General features: G+C 36.2%; 1 protein-coding gene across 19 annotated transcripts in view; it reads left to right on the forward strand.

Moving 5' to 3' along the window:
* KTN1 (kinectin 1) overlaps nt 1-8,318 on the forward strand; it is a 123,277-nt gene extending 114,959 nt beyond the window's left edge. For all 19 annotated transcript variants that reach the window (XM_004279320.4, XM_033404708.2, XM_033404709.2 and 16 more), the window contains 3 exons: nt 528-620; nt 1,477-1,597; nt 7,833-8,318. In XM_004279320.4, coding sequence (XP_004279368.1) covers nt 528-620; nt 1,477-1,597; nt 7,833-7,837 — 219 coding nt within the window. In that variant the 3' untranslated portion in view covers nt 7,838-8,318. The remainder of the gene's footprint in view (nt 1-527; nt 621-1,476; nt 1,598-7,832) is intronic.
* The last annotated feature ends 8,129 nt before the right edge of the window (nt 8,319-16,447 follow it).

The following is a 16,447-nucleotide window of genomic DNA, read 5'->3' on the forward strand; positions in this document are numbered from 1 at the left end:
AACATTTTCTACCAATTTTCTGTTAGGACATATATGCACTAAAGAGGGATCTAGACTAGGAGTCAGCAAACTCACAAACTGTTTTAGGATTTGTGGGCCACCTATAGTTTCTTTCATATACTCTTTGTTTTTTTGTCTAGCACGACTCTTTAAAAATGTAAAAACCAATCTTAGCTTGTGAGCTCTACAAAAACAGGCTGTGTGTGGCTAGATTTGGCTGACCTCTGATCTAGACTAATGTTAACCTAAATATCACTGTGCTTATTTCTGCTTTTTATTTCTTTATACATTTTCTGCATTGTTTGAACTTTTTAAAATGGTGAGCATGTGTTTTTATAATCTGGTGGGGGAGAAAGCTATTTGATTTGGGGGAAAAAACGGAACAGGTTGGCTTTACATTGTATTTTGAGAAGAGCTTTAGTTTTGTACAAAATATAATGAGTGTAAGAAAATCACTCATTTTTTTTCTTGTATATATTTATTTATCAGTTGTATTATTCAGAGACTCCATATTGCTTTCCTCACAGGCTCAACAGTCACTGGATCTTATCCAGTCAAAAATAGTAAAAGCTGCTGGAGACACTACTGTTATTGAGAATAGTGATGTTTCCCCAGAAACGGTATGCATTTTCTTTAGCTCCAAATCTCTGCGCTGATTACCTTGTAAATTATGTGAAGAATAAAAAATGTACAGCATCCATTTCTACCTAAAAAAAATGCCTTTTTAATGTGCTTCTATCAATTATGTTGCATTCTTAACTCAAGGTTATTTTTTCTTTGAGGTATCTTATCTGAAATGCAGTGTTCTTATTAATGTTTGTTTTCACTTTAGCTTGGTGAGACATTATTATGTTAATGTTTAGGTTTGTGGTGGAACGTATTATGGTGTACTGCTTAAGAATGTAGACTCTGCTGCTTGTGTTGAATCCTGGTTCTATTCAGTAGCTGTGTGACTGACTTAGGGGAAACTTTTTATCCTCTCTGTGCTTTAGTTGCTCCATCTGTAAAAGGCAATGATATTAGTACCTATCTTGTAGGATTGTTGAAGGGAATAAATGAATTACTATATAAAACAATTAGAATAGTGGGTAACACTTAAAACAGTGCTTCAAGTTTAATAAGAGCTCAATATATGTTAACTGTTATTTTTCTGTTGTTATGAATGTACTCTCCTTTGGTTCCTTGCAATTTTTTTTCTGAAAGGAGAAATGGATTTATATCTGATATTCATCGATTCTAGATTTTTCCCTTTGTAACCTAGTGACAACATTTATAACATAACTTTCTTTGATGTAAACTAATTTGCATGCTAGGTAGCAAACCCTATTGCGCTATGTGGTTTTTATTGTCAGTTTTCATATCATCTTTCAGATTTTTTTGTTTGTGTTTAAAACAGCAATAAACTATTTTTGGTTTTGGTTGCAAATGCCTTTTTCTTGTGCTCAGCATTTTTCATCTCTTCTGTCTTCTTTTTAGGAGTCTTCTGAGAAGGAGACAATGTCTGTAAGTCTAAATCAGACTGTAACACAGTTACAGCAGTTACTTCAGGCAGTAAACCAACAGCTCACAAAGGAGAAAGAACACTATCAGGTATTAGGTAAGAATAACTGAAGTATTACTGTTTGTCTATAGATAATTGACATACTGTGTGTGTGAATGTATGTATAGTGTGTATTTACTTTAAATATAGGAACTCTTGTTACCCTAGTGGAAATATTCCCTCTTTATCTCTCTCAGAACCTCCAAATGACAGCTTTATAGCTTTCTTGGAGTTTTATTTCCATCTTGTACATATTTTTTGGTCTTGTAGCTTGGAGGAGAAAAAAACATACCTTATCTTTTTTTTTTTTTTTTTAATATGTAAGTTTCATGAGTATAGCATTATACATGTGTACACTGCAAGGTGATCACCACCACAAGACTAGTTACCATCTATAACCATACAGTTGACTTCCTTTTCCCATTTTGTCCACCCTCCAACTCCCTTCCCCTCTGGTAACTACTAAGCTATTCTCTTTTATGAGTTTGTTTTTGTTTTGTCTGTTTGTTTTATTTTAGATTCCACATATGAGTGAAATCATATTGTCTTTCTCCATCTGACTTATTTTACTTAGCATAATACCTCCAAGTTCTAACCATGTTGTTGCAAATGGCAGGATTTCCTTCTTTTTTATGGCCAAGTAGTTCACTGTGTGTGTGTGTGTGTGTGTATGTGTGTGTGTGTGTATGTACACATACATACCACATCCACATCTTCTCTATCCATTCATTCATTGGTGGACACTTAGGTTGTTTCCATATCTTGACTATTGTGAATAATGCTGCAGTGAACATATCTTTTCCAATTAGTGTTTTCATGTAAAAACCCTTTTTCTTTGCCTCTTTTGACCTTTTTACAGAACAGACTCATAACTTGTTTACCTAGGTTTTGTTCATTGCCATAATGTCTGCAACTGTTTCTTTAGTTTATCCTGATCTTAGTTCTGGCAAAATATCTGTGTGATTTCTTTTTTTTTTTTAATGACTTGGTAAAATAAAGTGACTATAATGTTTTTACTGAGGTAAGATGCTGAACTGAAAATCAAGTCGTCACAGTTTCTTTACATTGGAAGCTGGATTTTATTTAAGTTTGCTGTGGGTAATCAAAGAAATCCATTTTTTAACTCCTGAAGTGAGAGTCTTAACTGAAGATAAACAAACCAAGCTATAAAATTTTATTGACCGTATTACCTGGAAATGCATGTTGATTGATTTGATTCCTGGGTTTTACCTGTTTCAAGAATGACTTAAGTCACAATGCCTTGGGTAATTAGGGTGTTCTGATACGCACTGAATACTTTAGATATTCTTCTTTTGAAGCCGTTTGTTCTATAATAATCGTGGTGTCCTGGACATGAGTAGGGTGGCCTGTGCAATGCCAGCGGGCAACTCATCACTTAATTGTCCCTTTCAGAACCCAAACTTAAGACTCTTAGGTTATACAAAGGCCTCAGGATAGGTTAGGTGCTCTGGAAAAGTTGGTATGGACCTCCATCTTGGTCACAGGGGCATTCTGTCTCACTTTTGTAGAATGATTGTCCTCTGGCCTGTCTTAGCATACACTCTCCTTTAAAATGCTATTTCAGGTGAGTTACCTCTAAGAAGACTTTTCAAATAAACCCAACTCATTCTTATAACCTGTCAGCAAAAAGAATTATACCTTAATCTTTTATCCTTGGTAAGCTGACCTCTCAGTTGCCTAGAGTTAAATTTCTGCCACCTGACCACTCTTCCCCAAACTAGAAAATAACCTCGTTTCCTGCTTCCCAGGGCAACTTTCCTTCCCACATCTTCAGTCCTGCTTCAGTCCTGAAGTCTACATCTTCAGTCCTCTCCACTCACTGCTTCTGTTCAGTCTTGAAAAATGCTCAAATATATTATTTTAACTTTGCACTTTCTTTAGATTACCACCCTAATTTTTTTACTTCACTGTTTAACAAAGATTCTTAAAAGAAGAAACTATTCTCACAGTCTCATGCTACTAACTACTCCATCTCCTCTAGAATGGCTTCTCTTTCTGCCATTCCGTTGAAACCGTTTTTGCTGAGGTAATTCATTAATGATTTCCTAATTGCTAGAGCTAATACAGGATCATCTTTTGCATATAAGATACTGAAAATAGTTGTGAATTATTCTAAATACGGTGAGGTCAGTCCTTAGGCCTCTGTTTTCTAAGGGAAGGGTTTCGCTTCTGAGAACCTAAAAAATTATAAGATGGCCTGTTACCCTTTGCCTTTAGACCTTGTCAGTAGTATCTCTCCAGCATCTCAAAAGTGTTCTTCAGTATTTTCTTTTTCTTCTCAAACATGTGGTCTGAACCATTTTTGCTTGCCTGTTTCCACATTTGCCTTAATCATATTAAATTTGAGACTTACACTGATCATTGGTAGTAACACTTTTATTTTTCCAGACTTTTTTCTTCCTAATTTATAAAAATGTAGTGTGTAATTTGTTAAAAGAAATACATATACCCTGGCAACACAGCTGAACTGTTGTTTAGCAGACAGCTCACCTAAGTGATAGATAACTCAGCATTCTTTTGTTAGCTGATGAACTTAATTTCAAATTTGGCAAGTGAAAGGGCGGTTGAGTGGTCAGCAGTGTATCATGAAAGATAGATGGATTGTATGAAGCTAGAGGTCCACCAGCACTTGAGAACTCTCTCCTTGCATAGGTTCTAGCCAGCACTGACAGTGATAACCCCTCCTTAGGGATCTCTTGGTTCCCACAGCTCTTCTTTATGCCCTTTAAATGTTTGTGTTACCCTCGAGTTTTTAACTTCAGCCATCATTTTTGCTCAGTGTATTCTCCCTCTTGTCAACTCTTTTAAAATTACTACCAGATAATTAAATTGGAAATACAGATTTCTTAATCATCAGAATTTATAGGTTAATGTCTGATGTCAAGAATCTTTTTTTCTTCCCTGCTTTATTTAGGTATATGTTATTACTGTTTTTTTTTTTTTTTTAATTAAAGCATAGTTAATTTACAATGTTGTTTTAGTTTCTGGTGTACAGCAAAGTGATTTAGTTATATATATACATATATATATATTCTTTTTCATATTCTTTTCCATATAGTTTATTACAAGATATTGAATATTCAATATGTTGAATATTGAACCTTATTGAATAAGGTTCCCTGTGCTATACAGTAGAACCTTGTTGTTTATCTTGTTTTATATATAGTAGTTTGTATCTGCTAATCTCAAACTCCCAGTTTATCCCTCCCCCAGCCCCCTTTCCCCTTTGATAACCATGTTTATTTTCTATGTCTGTGAGTCTGTTTCTGCTTTGTAAATAAGTTCATTTGTGTTATATTTTAGATTCCACATATAAGTGATATCATATGGTATTTGTCTTTCTCTTTCTGACTTACTTCACTTAGTATGATAATCTCTAGTTGCATCCATGTTGCTGCAAATGGCATTATTTCATTCTATTTTATGGCCAAGTAATATTCCATTGTATGTATATACTACGTCTTCTTGTTGATGGACACTTAGGTTGCTTCCATGTCTTGGCTCTTGTAAATAGTGCCTCTGTGAACATTGGGGTGCATGTATTTTTAATTAGAGTTTTCTTCAGCTGTATGACCAGGAGTGGGATTGGCATATGGTAACTCTATTTTTAGTTTTTTGAAGAACCTCCATACTGTTTTCCATAGTGGCTGCACCAATTTACCTTCCTACCAGGAATCTTACTTCTTTTTAGTATATACTACAAGTACATATGAATTGTTTAAGATAATGCTGTACATTTTCAGTAAGAGAAAAGCTATTTTTAAAAGACAAAAATGAGAGAGATGATGTATAGTAATTTAGTTTTCGAAATCCTAATACACAGAACTTAGCCTTTCTTTGAGTTGTAGGGGCATTTGTCTTGCGCCCTTAATTTGTAAAACATTAACCCTTCTTTTCTTCTGGAAGTCTTCCTGCTCATCTGCTATCCTTCTCTCCCCACCCCTGCCACCTCCCCAAACAGAAGGCTGTCATCCCCCTGTCCCCCTTTTAATTAAGGTAATTTTTTTTGTAGCTTTGGATTGTTAACAGTAGTATTTTGTAGTATACTTTTTTGTTTCCAGATACCTACTTTTTCTTGTGTTTCATATCTGCCTGGCTTCTAAGTGTCCCAAGTGTATGTCCGACTATATCAGAAAACTTTATCACCCCATGTCTTAGTCTGTTTGGGCTGCTATAAAAAAAACCCCATACATTGGGTGGCTTAAGCAGCAGACATTTATTTTTCACATTTCTGGAGGCTGGGGAGTCTAAGATCAAGGCACCGGTAGGTTCTGTCAGGTGAGACCCACTTCCTGGTTTAAAGATGGCCATTTTCTTTCTGTGTCCTCACATGGCAAAAGGGGCAAGGGAGCTCTCTGGGGTCCTTTTTAAAAGGGCACTAATCCCATTCATGACAGTGGAATCTCCTAAAGGCCCCACTTCCAAATACCATTAGAATCTCAACATAGGAATTTCGGGGGATGGGGGAGACACAAACATTCAGACTATAACACCCAGGATCTTTTACCTTGGAACCTGTTTGTGGAATCATGTGGAAGGAGGCTGATGATTTTAACAGCTGACACTTCATGAATGTGCCTCTAAGAACGAACATGCTTCTAACACATGGTCATTCATTTAAATTTTCACAACAACCCAGTGCAGTAGATAGATAGGGATGATGGTGATGATGATGATGATTAATATTATTACTTATTTTTTTATTCCCATTTTACAGCAGACCCAAAGAAGTTCTGTAAGTTGCCCAAAGTCACACAGCTAGTAACTGGGTGAGCTGGGATTTAAATTAAGGTGGTCTGGGCCTAGGCCCTGTGCTCTTAATCTGCACTTTTCTTCTCCCTAATTCAAGCACTATGTGCTCTGATCCTTGTCACAGCTTTCCTTTCTCCTTATTCTGTCTAATCCTTTATTGCCAGCTTCTTATAGTTTCTTCCTTCAGTTCTGGCTTTTTCCTAAAGTTGGTAATTTGGTTTGTCAGTATTGAATTGGAGAGGCTCTTGAAGTTATCCAGGAAAAACTGAGGTGAAATTTTGTGTATGTGTTTTGTATATATGTGTCCTTCTTACTCCCTTTAACAAATAGATTCTTTCATGATACAGTTTTCTCTTGTTTCTGAAAGGAAAAAAGTTCTTTTTTGGTGCTATTGGAGTGTAAGAGTTAATGTTTCAGACAAAAACTAGCTTTTATTTCTACACTTTACACTTGACTGTCATATGGATCAGGTTTTCATTTTGTGTAATGTGTTTACACAGCACTTCTTAGTTTAATGTACCAGTGGGCTATGTAGACTTTCTGATTAGCTGTTAATCTTGTCTTAATTAGAGAACATGATAGCCAGTGATAACTTTGTTTTTTAACTTTCTAATTGCTTCTTTTCCCCTCAACTTTCTAATTTTGAAAAATTTCACACTTAATGAAAAGTTGAAAGGATATATAGTGTATAACACTGACACCCTTCAGCTACTTCATCTCTTTATTTGTGTATACATATTTTGTTGATGTCAACACATTTGAAAGTAACTTTCAGATAATATGACATTTTACCCCTAAGCACTTAAGTATGTATCTCTTAAGAACAAAGACATTCTATTACAAATCCATAGTATCACTGTCACATCCAAAAAGACCAGAACAGTAGCTCTAATATCATCCATTTTAAAGCCCATATTTGTGTCCCCAATTATACCCGAAATATCTTTTTAGCTATTTTTTCCAAACCAGGATCCAGTCAGACTTCACATGTTGCATATGGTTAAGTCCTTTTAATCTCTTTAATGGCTTTTGAAGTTTAATTTAATTTCTTTAGTCATTTTATCTGACTTGGAAAGCTTCAAAAGACCTTAGAAAATCTCTGTCTGAAGCTTCAATTATTTATTCACGGGGGGAGAGTTGTAAATTTCAGTTTCTTTCCAGTGCTGCTCACTCACCTTATTAGCTTTACAGTCTCTTGAGTAGAACAGTAATACAAATGGATTCCCAATGTTGTTCTCTTAAATGTTTTCTAAATAGGATTTTTAAATCCCTGTATTATTCTCAGTTTGGTCTGAGATTTTGGTTCACATATTTAAAAATCCACCTTCATAAGCTCCTTCTGAATCCTGAGATTTTTCTCTTATTTTTGATTACCATCAGTATTAATTGTTCTGATCTTAGTTGAAAAGGCCATGCTAGATCAAATGGCATATGTACTTTTGGTATTTGACAGATGTCTTCTGATTGCCTGTTGTTTCTTTGTTTTAAAATGAATTTCTTTCTTTCTGATCTTTTACAGAGTGAAGTAATTGGGAAACTGTTCATTCAAGGATAACAGAAGGCATTGTATTATATTTTGCCAAATTAAAGCCTTATTTATGTTTTCACCCTTTCTACTTTGTCAGAAACACTGAACAGAGTTTTGTCTTTTCTAATCCTTGTTAGACTACTGATTTAAAGAGAGAGAAAAAAAGCCAACTCTGTAGACACCTTCAGAGTTTAGTTTTATAATAAAAACTGTTTGAATAATTAGACCTTTACATTCCTGAAAATAAAATAAACATGTAATCTTGTATCTTATTTTGCTCAATAAAATTGTTCAGAAGATCAAAAGTGGTAAAGACAATGTAAAATTTAACATTTTAATACAGATGTTGTACACTGTTTTACTTAACATTTTGGGGAGCAACTGCCTCTGACTTCAACTCAAGAAAACACTTTTTGTTGCTAATGTAATCGGTTTTTGTAATGACGTCAGCAAATAAAGGGATGCTTATTATTCAAACTGGTTTTGATTTTCGTTGAGCTTTAACAGATTTCATTAGCACTTAGATCAACATAATTTAGAGCACAATCATTAATTGCAACTTCAGACAGGGTAGGTTTGTTGCTTGTACACCTTCTCTAACTAGAGCTCTGGGTCTTCTCTGTGGTTCTGTGCAAGGTAAACTGTGTCCTGAAGGTAGTGTGGGTTACAGAAAGGATGGGGCAAGTATTTAGGGTTTCAGACCTACCACCCCTGCTTCAGGTAGAAGAGCTTTACTTTATTTTTACTATTACTATTATTATTTTAAGTAATGATTAACTTTTTTGTTTCCTTCTTATCAGACACTTTTACACAGTTTACATATGTTACCTTTTTTGTTGTTTGAACATGTTGATAACATATGTTATCTTTTTTTTCTTTTTCTTTTTTAATAATTGGCTGAAAACACTGAGTGCTCAGATGCTAAATAACCATTGACAAATGTCTTATGCCACTGAGTATTAAAGTACCTGCTATACCATATGGTGGCCTCCTTGCTGTTTCAGCCATGCTTCTACCATGGGGCCTTTCCACTTTCTGTTCTTTCTGCTACAGCTCTCTTCTCTTGGGTGTCAGTCTTGGCTGGTTCGCTCACCATCATGAAATCTGCTTAAATGTCACCTTTTTCATCGGGTCTTGACTACCCAGTATTCCCCCTGCCTCCCTATCTGCCTACCTGTCTTGGTCTATAACGTTAACAGTCCTCCAGTATATACTTGGTCATTCCCTATACCCCTCCCTACCAGAAAGTAAGCTCCAGGAGGGCAGGAACCATCTCTTTTGTTCCTTGCTTTATCCCCAGCCCTGAGAAAGTACCTGACACTTAATTGTGCTCAAATACTTAAATGAATGAATGGGTGAAGTTCATCTTTATTATTTATTTATTTTTTTGGCCACACTGCATGGCTTGTGGGATCTTAGTTCCCTGACCAGGGATCGAACCCGGGCCTGGCAGTGAAAGTGCCAAGTCCTAACCTCCGCACCACCAGGGAATTCCCGAAATTCATTTTTATACCTTGAGGATTATCTAAAGTGGTGCCTTCACCATATAGCGCGTGCACCAAATAGTATTTCTAAAGTATAGAGAGAGAAACTGAAGAAGCTGCTCATGGCCATTGGTAACTGGACTGGGAATTTGGGCTACCCCAGGCCGTGGCTGCTTTCAGCAAACCACTGGGAAATTGGTCTGAAGGCCAGCCAGATGCCATATCATCGTCGTCTCTTTTTCCTTTGCCATTGCCTATAAAGGTACTCATGTCTCTGCCTTCTGAAAAAAGCAAACAAATCCCACTTTCCATCTTACAGCCTCTTCTTGCTATTTTTTTTTTTTATAAATTAATTTATTTATTTTTGGCTGCATTGGGTCTTTGTTGCTGCACGCGGGATGTCTCAGTTGCAGTGAGCGGGGGCTACTCTTCATTATGGTGCGTGGGCTTCTCACTGCAGTGGCCTCTCTTGTTGCGGAGCACAGGCTCCAGGCGTGTGGGCCTCAGTGTGGCCCACGGTCTCCAGAGCACAGGCTCAGTAGCCGTGGCACACGGAGTTGCTCCATTGCATGTGAGATCTTCCCGGAGCAGGACTTGAACCAGTGTCCCCTGCATTGGCAAGCAGACTCCCAACCACTGCACCACCAGGGAAGTCCTTCTTGCTATTCTTGCTCAGAACAACTGTGTAACTGTATTATTTTTCAACCTCCTTATATGTTTGAATTAAAAAAAAAATTGCAAGAGATTTTGAGGACTCAGTCTTAATCTCTGATTAATTTCTGTTCCCTCCCTCAACATCCCAACCAAATATGTGTTCATCTTTTTGCCTCTGAAGTGGCGGGAAGTTCACAATTAGGTACAATTGTAATTGTTAATGGTTATTAAGTTACTGTATTGAAAGTTGTGTTCCTGTTACTCACATCGGTTTGTCCTACTTCCTTACTCCAGAATCACATAGGAAAAGCGTACCATACTCCCATTCAGTTATTCTTCAAATATGCCAAGATAGCCCATGTTCTCTGAAGTCCATTCCCCTCTAGGTTAAGTATCCCCAGTTCCTTAGTTACCCTGAATGATGGAAGGCTAAACTAGCCTACTTGTCTCATCCATCCCCAGCTGTCTACCCTTCCCCAGTGTCCTATAGGCAGATCGCTGGGAGAGGATGGGAGCATCAAAAGAGAGGTCATCTGTGTCCTCAGTCTCTAGTGGCCCCTCTTGCCACTGTTAACAGCCAATTGAGGCAGGAAGCAAGCCCTGAGAATATTTCTCAGTTTGGGGAGTGACTACAGGGAGGGAGAATGACCCTTATGCCACTGAGTATTAAGGTACCTGCTATGCCATATGGGGGCCTCCTTGCTGTTTCAGCCATGCTTCTACCATGGGGCCTTTCCACTCAGCTGTAGTTGAGAGCAGACATCGTGATCCCTAGAAAGAACGGAGAGATGTGGAAGGGAGGAGTGGCGGGATACCTGAGAAGCAGGCTATACCCTTCAGTTTGGTGTAGTAAAACTAGTACATTTCTGGCAGGTCAGTGACACTGTGTAAGGCTTGAGCACCTTGTAAGTGTTCACCCCAGCCGCCACAGGGCAGCACCTGTATTGCCCATAGAGGGTTAGAGCCAGGACCAGATTTTCACATGTCTTGCATCCCAGGACGAATCATATATGGGCATCTGCCACTTGTGAGACCTGCCCTAGATGGCGTGTACAGGAGGAACAGTGATCACCAGAAGGGGGCTGCATTTGCACCCTCGGTTGAGTAGAGATGTTTGTCCTTTGACCCCATTCATCATCTGGGTCCCCAGAGAAGGGAGGGCAAAGGAGGAGTTAAAGAACAGTCTCCTCCCTGTTGCTGCCACTGACCTAGACTTGGATTAGCTGCAGTTACAGGACAGCTGTGGGATCTGCTCAGGTTGTGCTTACGAGAAGAAGGAGGTGCTGCACAAAGACCGTGCTTGGGAAAATGAGGCCAAATCCAGGCAGTTCTACCAACTGATTGATAGATTTTTCTCTTTCTTCTTGACTCAGTTTTTGTCATTTGTGTTTTCCTCAGAAATTGGGCAATTTCATATTCATTGGTGGAATTCTATTATGACAGTTAACACATTAATCACTTATACAACCTACCACATGCCAGACATTTTTAAAGCACTTTACTTGCGTTAACTCATTTAATCCTCACCAGAATTTATTGAAGGGGTGCTTTTATCAACATCTCCATTTTATAAATAAGGAAATTGAGGCACGGGGGGACAATTAAACAAGGTCTCACAGCTACTGACTGGAGGAACTAGGATTCAATCCTCCAACTTAAGCCTTCTGGCTTGCTTCTCTTATTGGCTCATTTGTATATATATATATTCACACACATATATATATATGTATGTGTGTGTAATTATGTATATAATTTAAAAAATTACTTTTTTTAATTAAACCTGTTTGTTCCTGATGTTATTGTACCTTCTCATTTTCTCTTGACTGTACTTTCCAAGGGATCTTCAACCTCAGTGGTTCTCAGAACTGTGGTCTGCAGTGCTCTGGGCATCGCCGGGGTCCTTTCTAGAATTCCAAAAGGTCAAAACTACTTTGATAATACTAAGATGCTATTTGCCTTTTTCGCTGATGGTGTTAAAACAAGTAGATAAAATTGCTGGTGCTTCAACAAGGATCAAAGCAGTGGTTCCAAACTGTGTTAGTAGTTACTGTATTTTCACCACTATTCACTCCCAGTAAAGACAATATTGGATTCACTTAAGAATGTCTTTTCTGATGAGATCAGTAGTGGTAATAATGAATGTGCTTTTTTCGTATATATAATGAAATGTGTCAACGTTTGGAAGATCTGCATAACTCAGTGAACCAGTGTTTTCCAAATGACCAATACACAATGTTATAAAATCAGGCTTGGGTAAAAGATTCATTCAAAGAACAAGACAAACTAATGGATTTTAATGTAACAGAGTATAAAAAGTTCATTGATAGGGTTTCAGACTCTACATCATGATTAATCTTTAAGAAATTGCCATGTGTTGAGTTTTGCTGTGTCAAACAATATCAACAGTTACCTGAAATGGCTACTTCTCTGTTTTCCAGTGACATATCTGCATGGGGCCATATTTTCTTCATATACTTCAACCAAAACTACCTGTCACAACAGATTGAATGTAGAAACAGTTGTCTTCTATTGAGCCATATGTTAAAGAAATTTGCAAACATGTAAAGCAATGCCAGTCTTCTCACTACATCTTTTTGGTTTGTTTGTTTTGGAAAATGAAGTTATATTTCACGAGAACCTATTATGATTTTAAAATAAACTTTAAAATGAGCGTTTATAATTTTTCTTGGCTTTAACTTCTATTACATTGAATATTAATAGAAATAACCGAAGAGCTTTTAAAAGTGTAAAGGAGTTCTGAGAAGAAAAATTTGATGGCTACTGGTCTAGCATATTGTTTTTTTCCAACAGTTTTTAAAATTATACTAGGCAGTTCTATCAGCGCTTCTTGTTGTATTTTGTTTTATGTTTAATTCATATGTGGTCTTATCATTTTCAGTCTTTTTACTTTCTTTGCATTTATTTTGTTGCACTTTGCCAACTTCTTGTCTTTAAATGTTAATTCATTTATTTTCAGTTTTTCTTATTTTCTAATTCCTTTCAGAGGCTGTAAGTTTTCCTCTGGACTTATTTGCATCCCACAGATTTTGATATGTGGGGATTTTGCTGTCTTTCAGTTCTTATAATCATGAATATTTCAGATACACAAGATCATGAAAAAATAATAGAAAAAAACCCCGTGTACCCCACTCAATATCAAATATTAACATTTTGTCATATTTGCTCGAGTTTTTTTTTTTTTTTTAATAAAAGGAACAAAACAGTTGATACAGATGAAGCATCTTGTATACCTCTCCCTGATCCCATTTCCCTCCCTTTCCAGAGGTAGGCACTGCCCTGAAGGTAATGTTTATCATTTAATTTTTTTTGAAGTATAGTTAATTTACAATATTGCGTTTTAGGTGTACAGCATAGTGATTCAGTATTTTTGCGGATTATATTCCATTATAGGTTATTACAAGATAATGGGTATACTTCCCTGTGCTGTACAGTATATCCTTGTTGCTTATCTATCGATATTTTAAATATAGTAGATTGTATCTGCTAATCTCATACCCCTAATTTGACCCTCCCCACTTCCCTTTGGTAACCACAAGTTTGTTTTCTGTATCTGTTGAGTCTGATTCTATTTTGCATAGGCATTCATTTGTATTACTTTTTAGATTTCACGTACAGATGATATATAGCGTATGTCTTTGTCTGACTTATTTAACTAAGCATAATATTCTCTAGGTCCATCCATGTTGCTGCAAATGGCAGTAGTTCATTCCTTTTTTATGGCTGAGTAATATTCCACCACCCCCCACATCTTTTAATCCAATTATCTGTTGATGGGCACTTGGGTTGCTTCCATGTCTTGGCTATTTTAAATAGTGCTATGAACATTTGGGTGTATATATCTTTTCAAATTAGTGTTTTCATTTTTTCTGAATATGTACCCAGGAGTGGAATTGCTAGATCATATGGTAGTTCTATTTTTAGTTTCTTAAGCTTCATACTGTTTTCCATGGTGGCTGCACCAATTTCCATTCCCTCAACAGTGTACAAGGGTTCCCTTTTCTCCACATCCTCTCCAATATTTGTTATTTGCAGACTTTTTGACAATGGCCATTCCAATAGGTGTGAAGTGGTATCTCATTGTGGTTTTGATTTGCATTTCTCTAATGCCTACCATCTTTTCATGCTCCTGTTAGCCATCTGTATGTCTTCTTTGGAGAAATGTCTATTCAGGCCTTCTGCCCATTTTTTGATTGAGTTATTTGCTTTTTTTGATGTTGAGTTGTATGAGCTGTTTATATATTTTGGATATTAACCCCTTGTCAGTTGCATCATTTCCAAATACTTTCTCCCATTCAGTAGGTTGTCTTTTCATTTTGTTGATGATTTCCTTTGCTGTGCAAAAGCTTTTAAGTTTAATTAGGTACCGTTTATTTTTCCTTTTATTTCTTTTGCCTTAGGAGACCAATACAAGAAAATATTGCTACAATTTATGTCAAAGAGTATTCCACCTATGTTCTCTTCTAGGAGTTTTATGGTTTCAGGTCTTAGGTTTAGGTCTTCAAAGCATTTTGAGTTTATTTTTTAAGAAGGTGTGAGGGAATGCTCTAATCTCATTATCTCACATGTAGCTGTCCAGTTTTCCCAGAACCACTCGTTGAAGAGACTGTGTATATTCTTGCCTCTTTTGTTGTACATTAATTGTAGGTGTCTGAGTTTATTTCTGGGCTCTCTGTTCTGTTGTTCTATGTGTCTGTTTTTGTGCCAATACCAGGCTAATCTGATTTTTTAAAAAAATTTTTGTGTCACCACAGAGGAGTTTGCGCAACTTAAAAAAAATTTTTTATTGAAGTATAGTTGATTTGTGTTAGTTTCAGGTGTACAGCAAAGTGATTCACTTATACATACATATATATTTGTTTTTTTCAGATTCTTTTCCCTTATAACTTATTACAAAATATTGAGTATAGTTCCTTGTGCTATACAGTAGGTCCTTGTTGGTTATCTATTTTATATATAGTAGTATGTATATGTATTTTGATTACTGTAGCTTTGTAGTAGAGTCTGAATACTGGGAGGGTTATACCTCCAGCTTTGTTCTTTTTTCTCAAGGTTGCTTTGGCAATTCTGGGTCTTTTGTGGTTCCATATATTAAATTTTAGGATTATTTGTTCCAGTTCTGTGAAAAATGTCATGGGTATTTTGACAGGGGTTGCATTAAATTTGGAGATTGCAGGATATCTTTCCATTTCTTTGAATCTTCAGTATCCTTCATCACTGTTTTATAGTTTTCACAGTATAGGTCTTTAACTTCCTTGGTTAAGTTTATTCCTAGGTATTTTAATATTTTTTGATGTAATTTTAAAAGGGATTTTTTTTATTTTCCCTTTTTGATATTTCATTATTAGTATATAGAAATGCAACAGATTTTTATATATTAATCTTGTATCCTACAACCATGCTGAATTCATTTATTCTAATAGTTTTGTGGTGTGTTTATCACTTAATTTCATGTTGTTATATGATTAATACATATACATGTATCCAAGAAACAACATGTAATAGTGTTTTGCATGTTTTAAACTTTATATAAATTATTCTGTCATTTGCTTTATTAGCTTAATATTAGTTTTAAAATTCATACATGCAGCTTTTATTCATTCATTTTTAACTATGGATATGCCACAGCTTATTTGTACATACCTCTGATGATAAACATTTATCACCAATTTAAAAAATTTTGTGTTAACTTTTGTTTTGATTTCCTTTAAGCTAAGAGATTATTTTTTTGAGCATGTGTATTTTCCACATCACGGATTTTTAAAGTATTGTTTTTGAATATTATTGCATTTGAGTCCGTGAACATGACCTGTGTGACATGTCATGTTTGTTTGTTTTTTGTTTTTCTCCTTAATATGTGGAGACTTCAGAAGAAAGAAAAATTGTAAACCAAAAATATTATTTAGTTTTGGTTTAAAATAAAAGAGGTTATCTGCAAGAATGCTAAGCTTTGGCAGGAAATGATTTTATCTGTGGAGTAGTTTGAATTTTCACATTACTTTGCCAGGCTGTTTGTTATCCTCTTCTGTTAGAAAATGAGAGCCATGGGGAATATTTATTTTCCGGTGACCTCAGGAACACAGGAAACAGAGTTAAACAGGTGGGGAGGGACTTCCCTGGTGGTGTAGTGGTTAAGAATCCGCCTGTCGAAACCCTCCAGAAAGTAGGCATAGAGGGAACTTATCTCAACATAATAAAGTCCCTGTATGACAAACCCACAGCCAACATTGTCCTCAATGGTGAAAAACTGAAACCATTTCCACTAAGATCAGGGACAAGACAAGGCTGCCCACTCTCACCACTATTATTCAACATAGTTTTGGAAGTTTTAGCCACAGCAATCAGAGAAGAAAAACAAATAAAAGAATCCAAATCAGAAGACATAAAGCTGTTACTGTTTGCAGATGACATGATACTACACATAGAGAATCTTAAAGATGCTACCAGAAA

This window comes from Orcinus orca, chromosome 2, assembly GCF_937001465.1.
Source record: "Orcinus orca chromosome 2, mOrcOrc1.1, whole genome shotgun sequence".
NCBI lineage: Eukaryota > Metazoa > Chordata > Mammalia > Artiodactyla > Delphinidae > Orcinus > Orcinus orca.